The sequence below is a fragment of the Pungitius pungitius genome, chromosome 6, assembly GCF_949316345.1.
Source record: "Pungitius pungitius chromosome 6, fPunPun2.1, whole genome shotgun sequence".
NCBI classification, from domain to species: domain Eukaryota; kingdom Metazoa; phylum Chordata; class Actinopteri; order Perciformes; family Gasterosteidae; genus Pungitius; species Pungitius pungitius.
In genome coordinates, this window is record NC_084905.1 from 8,242,948 (window position 1) to 8,262,668 (window position 19,721).

General features: G+C 45.0%; 3 protein-coding genes across 3 annotated transcripts; 1 reads left to right on the forward strand and 2 right to left on the reverse strand.

The window, feature by feature from the left end:
• Positions 1-724: 724 nt before the first annotated feature.
• On the reverse strand, positions 725-7,030 carry wu:fa25f02 (uncharacterized protein DDB_G0271670). The gene is given in 3 exon segments (XM_037452470.2): positions 725-2,816; positions 2,818-3,388; positions 6,978-7,030. Coding segments are annotated over 3 exon segments (1,026 nt in total). The 3' UTR covers positions 725-2,414.
• Positions 7,031-9,658: 2,628 nt separating this feature from the next.
• Positions 9,659-11,209, forward strand: LOC134131261 (cytochrome c oxidase subunit 8B, mitochondrial). Its single transcript, XM_062563130.1, has 2 exons — positions 9,659-9,921; positions 10,942-11,209. Exons 1-2 carry the CDS (start codon positions 9,667-9,669, stop codon positions 11,035-11,037), a joined length of 351 nt encoding a protein of 116 aa, XP_062419114.1. The 5' UTR covers positions 9,659-9,666; the 3' UTR covers positions 11,038-11,209.
• A 2,395-nt stretch (positions 11,210-13,604) lies between these two features.
• tmem170a (transmembrane protein 170A) lies at positions 13,605-18,276 on the reverse strand. Its single transcript, XM_037451390.2, has 3 exons — positions 17,806-18,276; positions 16,650-16,820; positions 13,605-16,185 (listed from the first exon to the last, which is right to left on the reverse strand). Exons 1-3 carry the CDS (start codon positions 17,918-17,920, stop codon positions 16,055-16,057), a joined length of 417 nt encoding a protein of 138 aa, XP_037307287.1. The 5' UTR covers positions 17,921-18,276; the 3' UTR covers positions 13,605-16,054.
• Positions 18,277-19,721: the final 1,445 nt, after the last annotated feature.

The window sequence follows — 19,721 nt, forward strand, 5'->3', positions numbered from 1 at the left end:
GTAAGCTGGGAGAAGAAAACGCTGTCCGACCAAACCTGCTGCAGAAAGCACGTTTAACAAGCCTCTTTATTAGCACCAATAAAACCGATTCCAACTCCTGGTGCGTGCCCCGAGGCGCAGGCAGAGCGGTGAGAACCCGACATACACATCGACCAGCTGGCTCTTTGAGGGACCTGCACCGCCCGCCCAGTGCCCCCCACACGCGCAGTTTGCACCTTGGAACGAAGCATACAGATTAACGTTGGACCACATCGATGGACTCAAAACACCAGCGAGATCAATTTGGGGCTTTTATTTATTCTCTGCAAGTAAAAAGATTTTTTTAAAGTGCATTCTGCTCATCAGACACAAATCCACCTTCCAGCCAGAAAGTCATCACATGTGGACACTGCTTCTCTGACTGCTGGACACAGGGACGCCATCAGTTTGAACCCAATCTAATCCACAACATCTCTGGTCAGCACCATCGGCCTCATGCAAACCAAGGAGACGTGGCTTTCAGTTTGCTGTAGTACTCATTTTGTGGTGAACCACCCAAACGGATTCTCTGTGAAAAAGTGCTTCATACAGATTATATCCACATGTCAGTAATCACTGACTCCGTGTTTCAATGGTTCGAGTTATGCAGACGCCATGAAATCCTCTTCTGGTGACAAGAAATAAAGGGAAATGGAAGATTATTGAAATTTAGTCAGTCAGTGATCAAAACGAATCGACTCATGTATGGAATCCAAGCCCATTAAGCGCCCACAATTTTAATTATTTGATCTCAAGAACTACGTTATTTTTTTCCCCCCTGAAGACAACGTCATAAACATCTCATTTTCTCAAGAAAAGAGAAACCAAACAGTTTTGTTTTTCTCAAGATAACGGAACAAAGACATTTTCTTTGCATAGAAACAAAAGATAAATTCTCCTGAAAAAAAAGGAAATTTGTCTGAGGTATTTGAATCAAGAACTTCCCAGAAAAAAAACTGAATAAACATTGACTTTTCATGATAGAAACAAAGCTGCTCCTGCACCGTGGTTCTTATCCTCTTGTAAACAAATTTAAACAGTTTTCCTAAATTTCTTTTTTATAAACAAAAGAAAACATTAAAGATGAAAACAATATGTTCTGGAATGATCTTGTAAAACAACTAAAATTATTGTAGACGCACCACAGAACAACAATGCAGTTTATACACGGCAGAAATACTACACACACATTTGGCGACTTCCTGTGTCAGTGACACCCAGCCGTCCTTTAGTCAACCCCACTAATAATGGCTTTGTGTTTCCCTTGGCTTTATCATACAATAATGTGCTTCAGTGATTATTTGGCAATTGTTCATCAAACATGGAACCCCTCAGAACAACAAAAGAAAAGTAAAAAGGCAACTTTAGTTCAGTCAAACAACTTAAGGTGATAGGAGCTACGGAGTATGTGAGTACTAACTCTGAGAACACAACAATGAGGAAACCGAGGAACAGTTTCATAAAGAAGTCATCATCCTTTTCTTTGTGAAATGCAATGTTTGACGAGTAAGGAACGATACTGGGACAAAAATCTATTTAGATGAATCCATGGATCAGTGAAATGTAAAAAATATATAAATGGCACGGTACGGTCAACATTGAGCTACACAAGGACGGTTTTGGAATCATAGAACAAGGTAGAACGTACACGTTGGTCATAAATGGAGACAGACCGAAGGAAAATAGCTGAGCATTCAGACATATTTGCCTGAGAAAAATGACCAAATATATTGAAATAAAGTTGTATGGCCCTGTGTGTGCAAAAACATGCAAGACAAAGAAGTTGAAATGCGATGGGCATCAATGAAAGCTAATGGAGTCAAACGGTAGCACTGTGAAACATGTGTCAGCAAGCTCCATCACATGTAAACGTGGGTTCAGACTTTGTGCTAAGCTAGGCTATTTACCCACGTCTTAACACACGGGGAGGGGGGGCTGCCATTAGTAGTTCATGCCTACAAAATGAAATGCGTCCTGCTGTAAATTAACAACGATGGATTGGTGGGTCAAATTCGTTTCATCTCAATTTTCAGCCCTCGGTGAGCTCTACATTCATCTGCGAAAGGTAGAATAACACAAAGACTGACACATTTTTGCTGTAAGATATCAAAAATAACAAACAAAATAAATGGGCATTGTCTGGGAAGTGTCTCGGAGCAGCCGGACTGTCCAGCCAACAACTGGAGTTACGTCACCGCCAAGTCGGTTTTTTTCTGCTCAACATTTGGCAGACTTTGAGAAGCCAAACTGCATCAGAGAAAGGGAAGCAGGAAGCGCTCACTGGAGTCGTGGTAGAAACCGGTAAGTGACTGCTCTAGGGTCAGTTTAGTCCATTCCTGCTCCTTCATTAACCCCATTGTGAATTCACCGCATTGCCGTGTCACCATCCAGTCCCCTCACACCCCAGAGTCAGAGTACATGCCGTTGATGAGGTAGTCCACCTGGGTATAGTCCTTCCTCTTGTAGCTCTCGTAGGCCTGCCTCACAAACACGCCCACCGTGACCAAGAAGAAGAGCAGGCCGAAGAGCAGCACGGCCAGTAGAGCCGCCGTATCAACCAGCTGGCTGGTCAGGGCGGCCCCTGCCACGTCAACTGCCGTTCCCGAGGCGACGGCCGTGTCGCTATTGACGCGCGTGCTGGCAGTGGAGACGCCTTTGGTTGTAGGACCTCTGGGTAAAATGGTTTGAACAGGTGGCACCCCCGTTCTTGGGGTGTTTAGCTGTGGCGGGTCAGCTGACGGGTCTGGAGGAGACATCTTTGTACCCGTGGTTATAGGAATATCGACGGTTGTGTTGTCAATTGCGAGTGTGGTTGTCGCTGCAATGTGCTCTGCATCTCCAGCTGCTGCTGCTGTAGACGTTGTTGCTGCTGCTGCTGTAGACGTTGCTGCTGCTGCTGCTGCTGCTGTAGACGTTGCTGCTGCTGCAGACGTTGCTGCTGCTGCTGCTGCTGTAGACGTTGCTGCTGCTGCTGTTGCTGTAGACGTTGCTGCTGCTGCTGTTGTAGACGTTGCTGCTGCTGCAGACGTTGCTGCTGCTGCTGCTGTAGACGTTGCTGCTGCTGCAGACGTTGTTGCTGCTGCTGCTGCTGCTGTAGACGTTGTTGCTGCTGCTGCTGCTGCTGCTGTAGGCGTTGTTGCTGCTGCTGCTGCTGCTGCTGTAGGCGTTGTTGCTGCTGCTGCTGCTGCTGTAGGCGTTGTTGCTGCTGCTGTAGGCGTTGTTGCAGCTGCTGTAGGCGTTGCTGCTGCTGCTGCTGTAGGCGTTGTTGCAGCTGCTGCTGTAGGCGTTGCTGCTGCTGCTGCTGCTGTAGTAGTTGCTGCTGCTGACGTTGCTGACTTTATTGTCATAGTAGACATTGGTGTTTTTGGGGCTTCAGAGTTTGAGGGATCTGCCGGATTTAGAAGAACGTCATCACCTGGGAAAGAGACAACACCATGTAGAAAAGGTTAAAACTTTCAGATGATGGGTTGCTCACTTTGAAGCGTTTTTGAAGAAGGATGGGTGGTTTCTCAGCCATGATTTTTGTGACAAATTTGAGGTTGAAGTTAAAGCAATGAAGCCGCAGAACTTTGGGGTAAAAGAGTAACATCAGTTTCGGTACAACATCCTAGAGCATCAAGACAGCGAGGGTCCAATGATTAAACTTTCCTGTTCAAACCCGGAGTCAACCATTCAATGCAACGCATGACATCCCAGTGATTACGTCCACCTCTCATATACCATCGACTGTGTAAATGCAGCTTGGATAAACAAAACATCCCTGCATTTGAATTTTAATCAATGAAACAGCGGCATGTTCAAATACAGATTTCTTTAAATAGTCGTAAAGCCATTCTGGATTTTTCAGCAGTATCATCGCGTCTGCAGCTCCTTCTTGTCAGAATCTCAGCTCTTGCTCGCAGTCTGTTGAGCCGGTACCTTGTATTGTGTTGGGCTGGTTTGGGTGACCCAATAAATCCTGGTCCTTTCCGGATGCTGAGGAGGAGCAGTGAGTGAGGAGGAGGAAGAGGAGGAGCAGCAGGCAGTGAAGGCGAAGACATGCGGTCGGGCACAGTTGGAGCGTTGAGGGATACGGGGACATGGTGGGCTGGGGAGGTGTTGACACACAAACACACACACACTTACATAGGCCAACCGTGGATTACCAAACACACACACACACACTCAACAATCGGGGTGTTGAGGCTCTGCTGAAATGTGAGGATGGGAGTCCAGGAGGAGGTGAGGGCAGCATCAGCTCTCTGGACCTGCACAAAACACCAACACCACACATAAGAGATGGGATTATGTATTAATGCACAGAGAGCAACGCTTCCAATAGATTTCCCTTAAATAGGTGTTGGTTCACTGTAGTCACATTTTGCTCACAGATCAATCCACATGTGAGTGTTTGCATTGTGGCTTTGAATGATCGGAGTGCTTTCATGGTGACGAAGGGGTGTGTATCAGTGCAACAGTGACACAACCCCTTCTGACACCCCCAGGAGATTGGTTTCAGGTTGTGCACAGTGTAGTCTTACAAGACCCACCGTGGGCACTGACTGCCCTCTAGAGTCAGAACAGCTAAGTGCAGCAGAGCCACTCTTTATGGTCATGTGATGGAACCCTTTTCCCACAGGATTATGATTTTACATGAATAAAACATAATTTACTCTATGATCAGTTTCAAGAAGCGTGGAGCTTTCTTGTGCTGAATATGTAAACACAGATTAAAATATAATACCTAATATTTCCTATAGAAAGAAAGAAAAGAACCATAAGGGGACAGGGGACACTTGATGAAGACCCCACTTAAAGACCTTATCATCCTCAAAAATAAACATCACAGTGGTAACCAGATTGTCAGAAAGCCTACAAACAACGTTACCTCCTGAATGGTTGGTCACTGTGGTAATCAAACCACCATCCAACACATGCTGAAGATAACTGACCACGATGCACACTGACCTCCGACTGGCCTCCACAATAAAAATGCTCTGGCTCTGCCACTGTTAAATGATCTGTTTCATTGTATGTAGCTTAGCTTTGTGCTCCATTCATCTATATTATGACTTTTCCTCCTGCTGGGACAAACCCAAAACAAAGATTGGGTTGACAGACGAGCCAGAGAGAAAACCGACAACCACAAATCCACCTGGACCTCATGGGGTTTCTCTACATTCTGTACCAGTCAAAAGTTTGGACCGGTTAAAATCAATGAGAAAGTGTTTCCAACCTTCTGACTGGTGATTGGTCCATCCCTCGAGAAGTGAACTTCACTGATAAGGGAGTTATCAAAGCCTGCACCGGCCCGGCCCTGAATGCAAACAGGACGTGCTGAGGCGGATGCGCACGTGGAGGGACAAAGTTCAAGTTCCGACATCAGCGAGAACGCGCTTTGACGTCATCTCTGCACATAACGGAACAACCGGTCATAACAACCATGTAAAAACAGACCAATAGCAACACGGGACAAATTCTCTCTCTGCTCGGAGTCCTCGCGGCACACCGACCGCAGCCCGTACGCCGTTAATGGAAGGGAGTTCATATGTAACGGGGCCCTCCCCGGTAAATAAGCACACGCACAGCAGAAAGTTGGCATTACAAACTAAGGTTTTATGAGGTACACTGTCCAAGTTTGGACAGTATTTCACCAACGTTACTGCGAAGGAGGTAACAGAGCACGCGCGCAGTTTAAACTCCAATGGAGGGAGTTAGAGAATAAAGTGCGTTTAAAATGCTTAAGATGACGTTAGCTAACATGCCAGGAACAGGGTTTAAAAAGAGCCCACCTTAAAGTAAAGATAACAGAAAATAGCCTAGCTAAGGCTAACGTGCCGTTCCTTCCTTCCGCGTGAGTAATGTGGATAACCGGAGCCACTGGCGTGACGACTACAACGTAACATTTGAGGCTCTTACCAGCGGACTGTTGTCACTGTGCTGTGGACAGACGGACAGGTAGCCGGGGACAGGGGACACTTCCTGGAGCAGGAGAAAGCTTCTTCTTCTACGGCTTTATTTCCGGCAGGGTTGACAAATCGTCGGTGAGTTTCCGCCCTCTGTAGTTCAGACCAAGGTTAAACAAGATGAGATTGAAAAACAAACACTCTAGCTGCAGTTAGCAGCTATGAATAAAATAACAAAAATCTGCTAAAGTGAGGGTTTTTACATTCCTATCAGGCTTCACCTGTACTGACCTGCTGGATTATGTCATCATTTTGGCCGGTTCCTTATGACTTAATTCACAAACTGTTGACGTGACATTTTGGTTGTAATGTCAATCATATTCCAAACCCAACTTCGTAAACACTGATGTCATCAATGTATGATGAACAAATATGAAATCCAGAAGTACACAGCCAACTCAAGGGAGCAGTAACCTCCTCACTGCAGATCCCCTCCCGGGTGTCACTATATCTCACAACTGTCCTGCCAACTGTGCCACTGTTTGTCTTCCTAACAATGTTCCTACTGCCGCCCCATGTGCTACCACTGCTAAGTAAACACGTATTAGTATTAAATAAAAATCTTTCAATATGAAACTATAAGTATATCTAGATCCCCATATTTTTCTGATCAACTATTTTGGATAAAATGTGCCGGTTTTTGTCCCCCTCCCTGTTGGCCCAATCCCAAACTTTACGCACTCACAGGCTGAAGCGCTCCCGCTATACTTTGTGATACCCATTGTCAAATTGTTAAGTGTTTAGGCCCTCTGACAGACATTATTAGCTTGCGAACCCTTTTTGAAGTGAAATTACCCACAAGTCATTGCATGGTGACGTTCAAACAGAGTACCCAGTGTGTTCAGACTGTCATATTAAAATGTAAAAACTTACAATGTTGAAGATTTACGATGGAGAAAAACACATGAAATCAGAGGTTTATTCATTCATGCGTTACATTTTAAATGTTGTCATCAGCGCAAAGCAGAAAAACATTGTTTAAAATGACCCTTCAACGTGCAATCTTTAACCAACTCTCCTCCTATCTCCACCGTAACAACCTGCTTGACCCCCACCAGGTGGGCCATTCCCCAGAGACTGCTCTCCTTGCTGTCTCAGAGCCTCTCTCTCCTCCATCCTCATCCTTCTGGACCTTTCTGCAGCATTTTACACAGTAAACCACCAGATCCTTATCTCCTCCCTTTAGGAACTTGGTGTCTCAGGTTCTGCTCTCTCCCTTCTCTCATCCTACCTTGATTGCCACACCTACCGGGTAACTTGGAGAGGATCGGTGTCGGAACCTTGTCCTCTTACCAGAGGTGTGGACTCGAGTCATGTGACTTGGACTCGAGTCAGACTCGAGTCATGAATTTGATGACTTGAGACTCGACTCGACAAAACGTACAAAGACTTGCAACTCGACTTGGACTTGAACACCGATGACTCGTGACTTGACTTGGACTCGAGCCTTTTGACTCGAGAAGACTTGCTACTTCCCATGAAAACTGGGGGAATACATTTTCACACCACCGCGCCGCTCTGTTTATCTGCATCTGTCAAAAAAATGTGCGCCACCTGTATGCAGAGAGCGCGCTGCCTGCACGACAGCCAATCACTGCAGTCCATTTGACCGTATCAACGAGACAGCTCGTTCATGGTTACAAAAATCGGGATTTTTGAACCCGGATTCAGACTCCGATGGAAATCCTCGCCAACATTATGTCAACGTCCGTTTTAAAGTAGTGTAATGAGCTGAGTTAAAGTTATTAGTTAATCAGTTATGCAGATGTTGCATGTGTTCACGTTATGCTCCGTTACCAGCTGTAGTTACGCGAGACAACCCGAGTTTTGGGGGGCCGTGTATGCGGAAGTGTTCGTTCGGCGTGGTGACGGCCAACAGTGACCGAAGTTGAGTTGTTTTATATAAATAAATGCAGTTGCAAGCCAGTCATCGCCTCCTTATTTACGCTGCAGCATTGGGGTGAGCGTTACAGTACTATAACACAGTCACAGTTGATCCACCATTACCCTTCCCTTCGTAGTCTAGGTCTGTGAGGCAGCGCACCATCACCCAGGGTTCCCCGTCCCCACTATAATAAGAGGACTTGAAATGACTCGAAAATATAATGGTACGACTTGTGACTCGACTTGAGTCTTGTTGGCTTTGACTTGTGACTCGACTTGGGACTTGCTTCGTCTTTGACTCGACTTGACTCGGGACTCGAGGGCAATGACTTGAGACTTGCTTGTGACTTGCATAACAATGACTTGTTCCCACCTCTGCCTCTTACTACTGGAGTTTCTCAGGACTCCATCCTGGGCCCCCTCCTCTTCTCTATCTTCACCAACTCTCTCGGCTCTGTCATTCGCTCACATGGTTTCTTCTACCACCGCTACGCCGATGACACCCAACTAATTCTCTCCTTCCCTTACTTGGACACTCAGGTGGGGGCACGGATCTCTGCCTGTCTGACTGACATCTCTCAGTGGATGTCCGCTCACCACCTGAAGATCAACCCCGACAAGACTACTTCTTTTCCCCGGAAAAGACTCTCCGACCCAGGACCTGACTGTTAACTTTGGCAACTCCATGTTAACGCCCACTCTGACTGCTAGGAACCTTGGTGTGACACTTGACTCCCACCATCACAGCGACAACACGATCCTGTAGGTCCACGCTCTACAACATAAGGAGAATACGACCCCTTTTCTCTCAGAAGGCAGCGCAGGTACTGATTCAGGCTCTTGTCATCTCCTTGACTACTGTAACTCTCTCCTGGCAGGTCTCCCTTCTGTCTCCATTCAACCTCTGAAGCTCATCCAGAATGCAGCAGGTCGAAATTCGAAATTCTCCCACACCATTTCTCCGTTCTCTTCACTGGTTACCAGTGGCTGCCCGCATCCAGTTCAAAACATTGGTTCTCACATACCATGCTGTGAATGGTTGGGGCCCACTCTACATCCAGGACATGGTGAAACCCTACATCTCGTGAAAATTTCATGTCAATAGCTCCTTAAGAAATATATTTACTGAGAAAAATGGTGATGTGTTCAATACTTATTTCTCCCACTGTATACATTAGACTATGCCTTGAGTAAAACATTAACAAACTGTAGCACTAACAAATTGTAGCACTTAAATTGTACGTATAATGGCACTTATATATAAAAATTGTACTTTCTTGTTACTTGTTCTTCTGAGTTTGTATATCTACGGTTGAAATGCACTTATTGTAAGTCGCTTTGGATAATAGTGTCAGCTAAATGACATGTGATGTAATGTAATGAGGAGAGATGTTCAAACCAGAGATTATAAAGTATGAAATAAATATTTTGTCATGGTGAAATGACAGTTGTTATCAAAGCGCTGTTCCATTCATATTCACACTATTTCAAGCCCTCATAGACTCTGACACTCAACTATTTCTCTGCAGAATCGCCGAGGGGTCAGAGGTCAGGGGTCAGTGGTGACCTGGGGTTGGTTTTGTGTTTACAAGTGCGACATGTACACCTTCTTCGTATGAACTTGCTGTATCACTAGGGCCCAGGGGCACGTGCAGGTGTTGACCAATCACCTGCTGGCGGCTGCGCGCCCCCGCCCGATATCATGGTTCATAGTTATTTGAGGACAGGTCGCTCGCGCTCCGGTCACGGTGTCAAGTACCGGAGGAGCGGCGGCCAATTAAATTCCGAGGCTGCTGAAATAACGCCTCCTCACGGCCGCATGCACACTCACTCACGCGCGCGCCCTGTGGCTGTCAGTTGGAGTGAGAGACACAAAGTTAAGACCACCAGCTACGCTAGTGACGTTAACAGTGGACCTGCTCGGTTGTCCTCCTGTCCTCTGAGCTCGCAGCACCGGACCGTCGCAATGTCTCTTCCCGCCGTCTCGCGCCTCTTCAGGAGCGCTCTGAGGACTCAGCTCGTCTCTGCGGCCAATTTGTCGTCCAAACCCGCCAAACACCACATCTCTGGAGGGGTGAGCTATCGTGCACTTCTACGTGCACGTGTGTTCATGAGCAGGAACTCAATACCGACCCGCGTCCCCGCCGCGCGACCCTCCGCTTTAATAACTGGTATCATTTGAATAGAGATGATTTAATGCTTCACAATTTGGGCTTCATTACTTATTTGGGGTGGTGATTATCCTGTTTATGCATCCCGCAATGGTCAATGCCGCGTTTCAGGAATGTGATCTGATCAAATGAATTTATTTTTAACTCTTTCGACAAGTGCGGTAGCTGCTCGCCATTATTGCGCCTGAATTCAACACGTAGTCGTCCCCTCCAGCCGAGACGCGCGCAGTGTGCGAGGCGTAAGTGAAACGTTATCAGGCCCAAGCTGAATATCTGTAGAGTTTTTTTCTATTTGTGTTGAGCAAGAGCTAAGTGAGTGACCTTGATGTGGATCACATGACCTCATGAACAATAAGTTAACTCGGCGCCATTATGTGTTCGGCCTCATGAAAAGGTTCCCCCCGGTAACGGGAAAGGCTTCATGATAAGCGATTATTAGAAGTTAAAACTAAGAGATTAAACATGTTTTTAAATGAATGCTATGTGGAAATTGCTTTGCTTTAGATTTGATGAGCCAAATCATTTTTTATTTGTATAGTTGTTATTATATATGTATATAGCGTGTGTGTGCTTTTGTCTGTCCGGTTAATACTGGACCCATCGGCCAGATGTTCTAATGCCTCCACAGCAACAGCTGCAGCCGGAGGCATAAAGATATTTAGTTCATGCTTTCTGATTACCCGCTTGATGCTCGGGAAGGAAATTCCTCTAGTCCGGTTGCACTCAGGGCTGTACGGGTTTTGGAGGTCAAGGGGCCTCTAATTGCTGTCCATAAGACTATCATGATCGGTCCATCCAAATGTCATCAAGCAAGGATATTTTGGACGGACTTGGGTGCAAAGGCGTACAACTGCTGCAGACACACCTTCATATTATTAGTGGGATTGAAGTATTCTGCATCCTTTTGTCTGTGTGTCCCTCAGGAGCAGGCAGTGGCCATGACAGTCCTGTTCATAGCCATGCTGGGTCCCTCTGGCTGGATACTGGCTCACCTGGAAGACTACAAGAACAAGAAGTAGAGGAGGAGGAGGAGGAGGAGGAGAGAATGAAGATGCCAGTCGCCCCCCCTCCCTGCAGCTGTCTCGCTCTGTCCCGTCCTTCAGCCGATGAGACCAAGTTGTTTGTGCACTTCTGAGTCGCGATAATGGGATCTGTGCACGAGCTCTTACCAATAAATACCTGTTGATTACAGAGAGGAGTGGGCTCCGTGTGTGTCCTGGTTCTAGTGATGATTGAAACTAAAACAGTCTTTTCATGGTCGATTCTGGCGATTTATCTCTATTAACAGATTTAGCGTAAAAAGTTGAGGAATAGAACGAACAAATCATCACAATTGTTTTGTCTCTATCATTGTCCAAACCCCCCAAAAACGAGGTTGTAAGTGATAGAAAGAGAGAAATGTGCTGAAGCTGTTTTTTTTTTCTTCTATTTTAGCTTCATAAAGTAAGAAGTATGGACTAACCAGGTGAATCAGCTCATCTGCAGGCCACCGCTCTAATCCACACGGTCCTCAGCACGGATTTCCAGTTTAATCCACTGGTGTCCTCCATTTCCTTTGTCTCGCCCGAATATTTTAGTTTTCTACAATTTTGAAATCCAACTCTTCCACTTGTCTCCTGGATCCGATTCCAACTAAGCTGCTTAAGGAAGTTTTTCCGTTAATTAGCACATCCCTACTGGATATTTTGAATCTCTCTTTGTTGACAGGACATGTACCACAGTCCTTCAAGGACGCTGTAATTAAACCTCTTCTTAAGAAATCTACTCTAGCTCCAGAGGTGTTGGCTAACTACAGACCCATCTCTAATCTCCCCTTCCTCGCTAAGATCCTTGAGAAATCTGTCACAAATCAATTATGTGACTTTCTACAAAACAATGCTTTGTTTGAGGATTTCCAGTCAGGATTTCGAGTGCATCACAGCACAGAAACAGCACTGGTGAAAATTACAAATGATCTTCTACTTGCATCGGACCAAGGACTCGTCTCTTTTCTTGGATTGCTGGACCTCAGTGCTGCATTTGACACCATCGATCACGTAAAATTGTATTCATCAGATCGATCCCAGGTTGTGTTTGTGAAGGGTGACCAATGTTGGTCACAGACTCCCACAAGGTTCTGTTACAATTGTATTTACCCTGAATATGCTTCCTAATCAGAAAACACCGCATAAACTTTCATTGCTATGCAGACGATGCTCAACTTGGTACAAAACTTGGATGACCTGCAAGTTCCTGATGCTAAACAACGGAAGTTATCATGATAGGCCCAGAGCGCCTTCGTAGTCAGCTGTCACGTGATACAGTCTCTATGGATGGAATTGCTCTGGTATCCTACAGCACCGTCAGAAATCATGGAGTTCTCTTCGACCAGGATATGTCCTTCAACTCTCATATAAAGAAGACTTCAAGGACTGCCTTTTTTCATCTACATAATATATCGAAAATCAGGAACTTCCTGTCTCAAAGTGATGCAGAAAAACTAGTTCATGCATTTGTTACTTCTAGACTGGATTACTGTAATTCTTTGTTATCAGGCTGCTCTTGTAAATCGCTTAAACCTCTCCAGCTGATTCAGAATGCTGCAGCACGTGTATTAACAAGAACTAAGAAATGGGATCATATAACTCTGTATTAACTTCTCTGCACTGGCTTCCTGTTAAATCAAGAATAGAATTTAAGGTACTTCTCCTCACCTACAAGGCACTTGCTGGTGAGGCACCGTCTTATCTTAAAGAGCTTGTTACACCGTATTGCCCTACAAGGCATCTGCACTCCATAGATGGTGGGCTACTTGTGGTTCCTAGAGGTTTAAAAAGTAGGATGGGGGCCATCTCCCTCCCCACAGAAGCCTCTGTGGATGGTGGTTCGACCTGATGGTGGTTGTCCCTGCAGTGGTCCTGCCGTACACTTGTTCTGCTACTTATATCATTTCTGTTAGAGAAATTGAATGTATTGTACATCTTTTACATTGTTGATTCTGTACACATGACATCCATTGCAGTCTGTCCATCCCGGGAGAGGGATCCCTCCTCTGACGTTCTCCCTAAGGTTTCTTCCCTTTTTTTCCCCATTAAAGGGTTTTTTCATTTTTTGGGGAGTTTTTCCTGTGCCGATGTGAGGGTTGTAAGGGTGAGGGCCCTCTGAGGCTAATTTGCCCTCTGAGGCTAATTTGTAATTGCAATTTTGGGATATACAAAATAAAAAGAATTGAATTGAAAGACATTACAGGTGAATGTGGTAAACTAATAAATATGAAACATGCCTGTAAATGACCTATATTACATTACATGTAACATAATTGTGTTTATCAAGTTTTCTGAAATAAGCATGTTTCAAGACCAGACCCAAAGATAAAGTAGTCAAATAAAACTCCTAAATGTGTTTTCCTCTCAAATAAAACGTGTTATGGAAGCAAAATAGCAAAAGTAAACTATTTGATACAAAAATGACTGAATCAAGATGGAAGTTCCATATTAATTCCAGTCCAATTACGAATTATTTTCTATATTCAACACATCTTTCTCTTAATACTTTACTCCTTATACCTACACTAGAGTGGAGGAAGCACAGCCAGATGATCCACACATAGTTGAAACATTTTTATTCCATGAAAGAAAAAATAAATCAACCATTGGCACTTTAATTTAAAAACTGGTTAAAATGGAACCTAACCAGTCCAGGAATGTGGACCAAACCGTGTGGAAATAAGAAGTTCTATTACAGCAGACACCTTTTAACGTGAAATTATTTTTTATATTTCCGTTTGCGTCGCCTTGCGGTCAAACAATTTGCATCAATGCAAGTGAAAACATTTTATTTTTTAAAACATCACAGGAGTGGTGGAGCATTCAGAACCAATTGTTTATCCGGGACAACTGGCGAGTATGGAAGCCCATCTCTGCAAAAATGACTATAAATAATTAATGGAAATTAAAATAAATTAGACATTCAAAATCAAGAGTTTAGAGAAATTACATTTAGCTAATATATTTGGTCCACCTAGCTAAACCTAGTGCGCTCTTCAGACTGCACCATGTTTCAGTTTATATTCTTACTGTGACAGACTACAAGAAATCAAAAAAGAGGTGCTAGGAACCCTCTTCAAGGAAAAACAATGTTGGTGTGTATGATGCAGACTGTCCAGTGATCCACTAACAGATCCAGAAGGACCTTTCGCTGTTAACACCCCTCTTTAGACGCAGTGACTCGGCGGAGCTGCAGGTCAACAAGCGGATTAAAAAGGTCTGTTGTTCCCCTTTCAGAGCCCAAACCCAGCAGTCCTAGAAGGACGCCTCCTTCATGAAGGTTGCCGCGGTGTGGACTTCCTTTAGTGTCACAATACTCGCTGCGTTAAGTAGTAACATATAAACAGGGACTTCAGCCCCATCGGGGACACGCCCAGTCGGCCTGCACATCGAAGCCTCCCCTATAGACAAGGGACAGTGTTGTCACTGAGGCAGAGGAGGGAAAGCACTGATTCGTGCTGCTGTAACAGAACCAGTGTTTGCACACACACACACACAGCAAAATTATACAACCATAAAAAAATAAACATTCTCCGAAATATACATAGTAAAAGCAAAGGGCAAAGGACAAAATCCAAACAAGGCTGTATCTGCATAAGAGGAGTTGGAAGCCATTGATTCAACTCCACTCAAACAACCATGCACTTCTAAATATATGTAAAGTGCAAAGTGTAGGAACCTCTACAATGTTTTTCTTACAATCTTAAACAGTACTCTCCTAGTTTTATAGATTTTACTTCCCAAAACTCCCAAACTTTCTCTATTTGTTGCACTGTGAGACTTTTCTCTCTGATGCAACAGAGGTGATTGTAGCACAGGGAAATATAGGAGGATTACAAAAATTCTTTGAGGGGATTATGAGAAAATCCAACGTTTGCGCTCGCTTGGAGTTGCAGAGATCAGGACGGCGTGAGCAGTGGGAATGTGGAGAACCTCAATTTCACGGGAAGAAACACTGTGTGTGATACACGCCAAATGAATCAGAGCAATACAGAGGCATATAATTCAATAGAAGACTGTGTGGCCGATGCAAAGATTTGCTGTTTGTGTAGAAAAGACCAAACGCAGGTTATCAGCTTTTCAATCAAAGATGCTAAATGTAAAATCAAGGGCCAATAATTAATACTTTAATATCTGGAAGTTGCACAGACGCTACCCATTGTGTCCTTTGTTCAGTGTAGAGCAGAAAAATAAACCAGCAAAACACATTTGGTCATGAGGATTTTAAAAAAAGCTATAAAAACCCTGGAAATAACTTAAAATATGTAAAAATCAGTTCAGTGTGACACCTGTAAAAATCACAGAGAGAAGCCCCCCCCCCCTCATCTATTAACCCAGGGCAGACAAATCAGTGACATTCGGCAAGAATTCAATTCCTGTCCCATAAAACAGATCATTAAAAACAAAAGTTCACTTGATGCTTGTTTAGAATAAATTTGCAGGCAAAGTTTCCCACTAAGTGGAAATAACAATAACACACAGGCAGTCAGGTTTCAATTTGTTTCAACAAAAATTAAAATATGAGCAGCAAGAGAGACCGTGTTAAAGAACAAACTGCCCTGAAGAGAAAACACCGCTTTGGAAGTTAGAAAATAGAAGTTAAGGCCTCGAGGGGAAAAGCCAAAATCGTTGCATATAACCATTGTGTTCTTGTCCCAGTCATTGCATGGAGTAAAACTGTAACACACACACACACCCTGAGATGAGATTAGCTTAGTGTCATCCTGCTGTTGACCTGTAACCCCTAGAAACAGGAGATAACAGCATCCCGCTCTGCCTTTGCATCACGCAGGAATGACTGAAAAGTCACGTAGCATCATGCCGTCCTGCGGTGAAAACGTCATACGGACGGCCAGCAAGTCCGAGGTTTGAATCAAATCCACTCCGGTCTCTGGTCCACCAGCAGGACGGGACACCAAGACACAGGTCTGACTGGTTTACGCATGTCCCGGGTATAACACGGGGTAACCTTCGTCTCGTCCCGAGTCGGGCCGGGCCGGCCTCCGTGCTACTAAAGGGTGGCGAGGACCCTAAGGAAGGAGATGATGAGGACACAGAAGGACTGGCCCACACCAAACACGAGGGCCTCCAAAGAGAACATCTTCTTTCCTGCCGCCTTGTACACACCTGCTATGGCTGCACCTTTAAAATGAATTTTAGAAAATAAAAACCAGAGAAAAAGGTTAATTCAAGGGTCATTGTGATACGTTCAAGTTCTAATCAGCAGATGCAAACTTACATTATGCCGATGTGTTCAAATGATATTTTGTAAAATGCAGTTGTGGACAAGGAACATAAAGTAAATAACGTAGATTAACGTTAGCTGTTCGTGCTAATGTTAGCTGCTGAAGTTAGAAAATTAACCTTCCCAACTGTCAGGTGTTCTCACAGTAACGCACAGAGGAAGTGATGTCATTCCAAAGTGTTTTACAAACGTGGGCAATGTGTGGAAGGAAGTTCCTCACACTGTGTTGAAAAAGAACAGCGAGTTGTTGGTGTACACCGTTGAGGAGGTATTGACCTCTGGTACCATGACAGCCCTACCAGAGCCAAATCGATAGGACCCAACATAGGAGCATGTGTCACAGGAGCGAGTATTGGCTTACTTGTTAGCACCCCCCCAAAAACTGGTCCAAGGAGGCCCATGAGGAGGATGGCGATGGGCATGAACCGGGCCATCTTATGCTGGCGGAGCGTTGCAATGGCCAGCAGAGCCGCAGGCAGGTGGAAGATCAACGAGGAGACCGCTGCCCACAGGAACACTCCGTACCACATCTCTGCACAAACACACGGTCATGAGGCTGCACATCACGGCATGCCAGCCAAAGGAAAACACTCAAAGACAACAGGCTGAGACTCCAGTCCCAGGTTAACGTTGGCCTTTAAGTTAAAAAAAGAACCCATTTCTCATTGCGTCACACAGTAGCAGGAAGTGTAGTTTATCAATATTAATGATCTGATGTGTTTGTTCGTTCCAGAAGGGACACATTTAAGGAGAGGTTGTCCAAGCACCTCGGTATGCTGGAAATGCACCTAGTAGGCCTTCTGCCTCCTGGTATTAATGATATAAATGTAAATCATTATGCTGTCTTTAAACAGTTAACTGCAGATCGGATTTCTCAGCTGGAGCATCCTGTGTGACAGGCCTGTACCTCACAGGACTGCTTCCACACGGGAGATGCATCCCACGGGAGGACCAAGAACACGTCAGTGCGACACAACAGGAAGGACAGTGAGTGGCACGGCTCGGCACGGCACAGTACCACCGTGTCCTCGGGGATATCGAACACACTGGATGTTGTGAGCCAAACAGCTGGGTCTCTTCCACTGATGCTGCTACCACGCATCAGTAGACAAACGGAGCGATGGGATTTTGAACTTCCCGGGAAATAGAGAAGCAGTTACGATACAACTTAAAACAAAAATACCAACAGTAAATATGACAATACCGTCAACCTACAAGGCTAAAATAGCTGAAATATGTGAATATTAAACGACGTGTGGGAGTTGTGATGCCTTGTTATCCCAAACAACCTTTGGGATAACAGGTAAAGCAGGAAGTTAGCTTATTAGCTTCAATGCTACAAAGTACCTTGACTCTGCTAACGGTACAAGCCTGTGGGAATACATTTACGGCAAATTTAGCACATTCCCATGTTCGTTCAAAGTAACTCGCAGAGGTACAGAAGACGTTACAGCATTTCAGCACTCACACGCAGCCCCGGTAACCATTGCTAGCAAGCTACCAAAACATTAGCCCACCTGAGAAGTCGTCGAGAGATGTGTCGTTTCCTCGGTGCGTGCCATTTTTTCTCGGCACTAAATTCAATCCGAGGATTTGCTGGACAAACCCTATCTCGCTGTACCTGTCCTGCATGTCTCAAACCTATACACCACCCAGCATGGAGGAAAGACGGCCAGCACACCTCTAAAACAACGAGAGTCTGCGGGGGACTTGCCAGGACCCGACGCAACAGGACTAGCTAGCATCAGGCTAGTCGGGGGTAGCTGTCAACACAACTTGTTTTGACGTCACGTGAAGCAGTGATCAGTTCGCCCCAACGCGGAGTCTGTCAGGCGAATATCTGTGCTGACAGAGGGGCGGTCATACAGATCCAAACATAACGCTGCCGGCTGTGGGAAGTTCGTATTTGGGGTAGTGGTTGGTTACAATGTGTCCCTCGGTGACGGAAACAGCTGGAGCTGCTGCATTTGTTTGTTGCTAGGTTGTAGACTGCCTGCGAGGCGAAACTCCGGAAACAATAGGCTCATAGACGCTCGAGTGGGACATAAAGAAAGGTCAATATTAACACAAATGCTTCCAAGTGAGTTATTCCCGTCTAACTCGGTCATAGCCACAATTAGGTCCACGAGAAAGACTTCCATGGACTAGATATTGTATTAATGTTTCAACAAAAAGTGGAAAAGTGTAGGTTTATTAAAATAGCTGATCTTGGTTTCAAAAGTAGAATAATAACTATAAAATTTCACAAACATGGTTTGCCAGAAGTTTCTAGGTAAAATTGTGAATGAGTAGAGAAAATAAATACGTGAGCGCGTCACGTGGGACCAATTAGCTCATCCTGTGTGTGTCTGTCTGCATCAAGGTGCCACGGTGAGCTGCAAAGAACTCAAGTTGTTTTTGTAACTATTAAGATAAGTACTATATACCAACTATTAAGGTGAGAGATGTGAAGGATACTTCTTAACGAATTATGCAAAGACGACTGTGGTGTGACGTAGATCTGCCCAGGGCTGGACTGGTAATCTGTCATACCGGGCAAATGGCCGGTGGGCCGACGCACTTGGGGGTCGGTCGAGAGGCCTATACAATTTCTTTTCTTTTTTTTGCTTTCGACCGGCCCATAAAGCAGGGACAGCGGCCCATTGGTTCACTTTCCATACCGACACTGGGCTGGCCCAATCATCTCTTAGCAGGCTCCACCCCTCCCTCTCCGTGTGTCAGTCAGATGCATTCAGTGGCTCAGAGCCAGAAAGAAATCTGTTGATCAGGATGGAGAAACAAAAACGTAAGAGCAAGGGGGGTGCTGGGAAATTAAAAAAAAAAATCTAGAGGTTGATGCCTCAACATGTTAAAAAATAACCAACATGTTTAGTGCTGTAGCTTCAGTTTCCAAAACTACTACAGTACCTGACGACATGTTGCAGAAACAGCAGGTGAACACAGCACATGGAGGAGGAGAGGTGACTAGCCATAGCGATAGCGCTGCTTGCGGCTCGCAGGCAGCAGAGGAGAAGGTGCAGCAGGTGTCCGAGTGTGACAGTGAAGTCAAGGAGGGACAGAGTGAGCAGGAGAGTGTCATTGAAACGTTAAGCAAGCAGGTAGCTACATGAACAGGGAGGGAGTGTTAATCAGGGCGGGTGCATGAGGATAGTGCGTGTGGGCCTGGCTGGGCCACAACGAAGGTGATGACGATTTAACTGTTAACTCATTTAATGAATATTATAATAAGGCAACAAACATAATTGTTGTCACTTAAAAGTTACTGCAATGGCCACTCAGTTAGCTAAAGTCAAATGACACAGCATAAGCTATTTTGCACGGTTTTTGTAGCTAGCAGAGTTAAGAGTTCACTTATTCAAATGCAACTTGGGATATTCTAATGTAACCATTTAAAACTCGGCCGTCGACGGCCCTTCTCTAGAAAAAAAACTTA

Bases quoted from the DNA above. Each gene is read 5' to 3' on its own strand.
- LOC134131261 (XM_062563130.1), top strand. From the start codon at position 9,667: ATGCACACTCACTCACGCGCGCGCCCTGTGGCTGTCAGTTGGAGTGAG. The intron at 9,922-10,941 runs GTGAGCTATCGT...TGTGTCCCTCAG, and splicing joins AACACCACATCTCTGGAGGG to GAGCAGGCAGTGGCCATGAC.
- tmem170a (XM_037451390.2), bottom strand. From the start codon at position 17,920: ATGCAGGACAGGTACAGCGAGATAGGGTTTGTCCAGCAAATCCTCGGA. The intron at 16,821-17,805 runs GTGGGCTAATGT...GTGTTTGTGCAG, and splicing joins ATCTCTCGACGACTTCTCAG to AGATGTGGTACGGAGTGTTC. The intron at 16,186-16,649 runs GTAAGCCAATAC...TTCATTTTAAAG, and splicing joins TTTTGGGGGGGTGCTAACAA to GTGCAGCCATAGCAGGTGTG.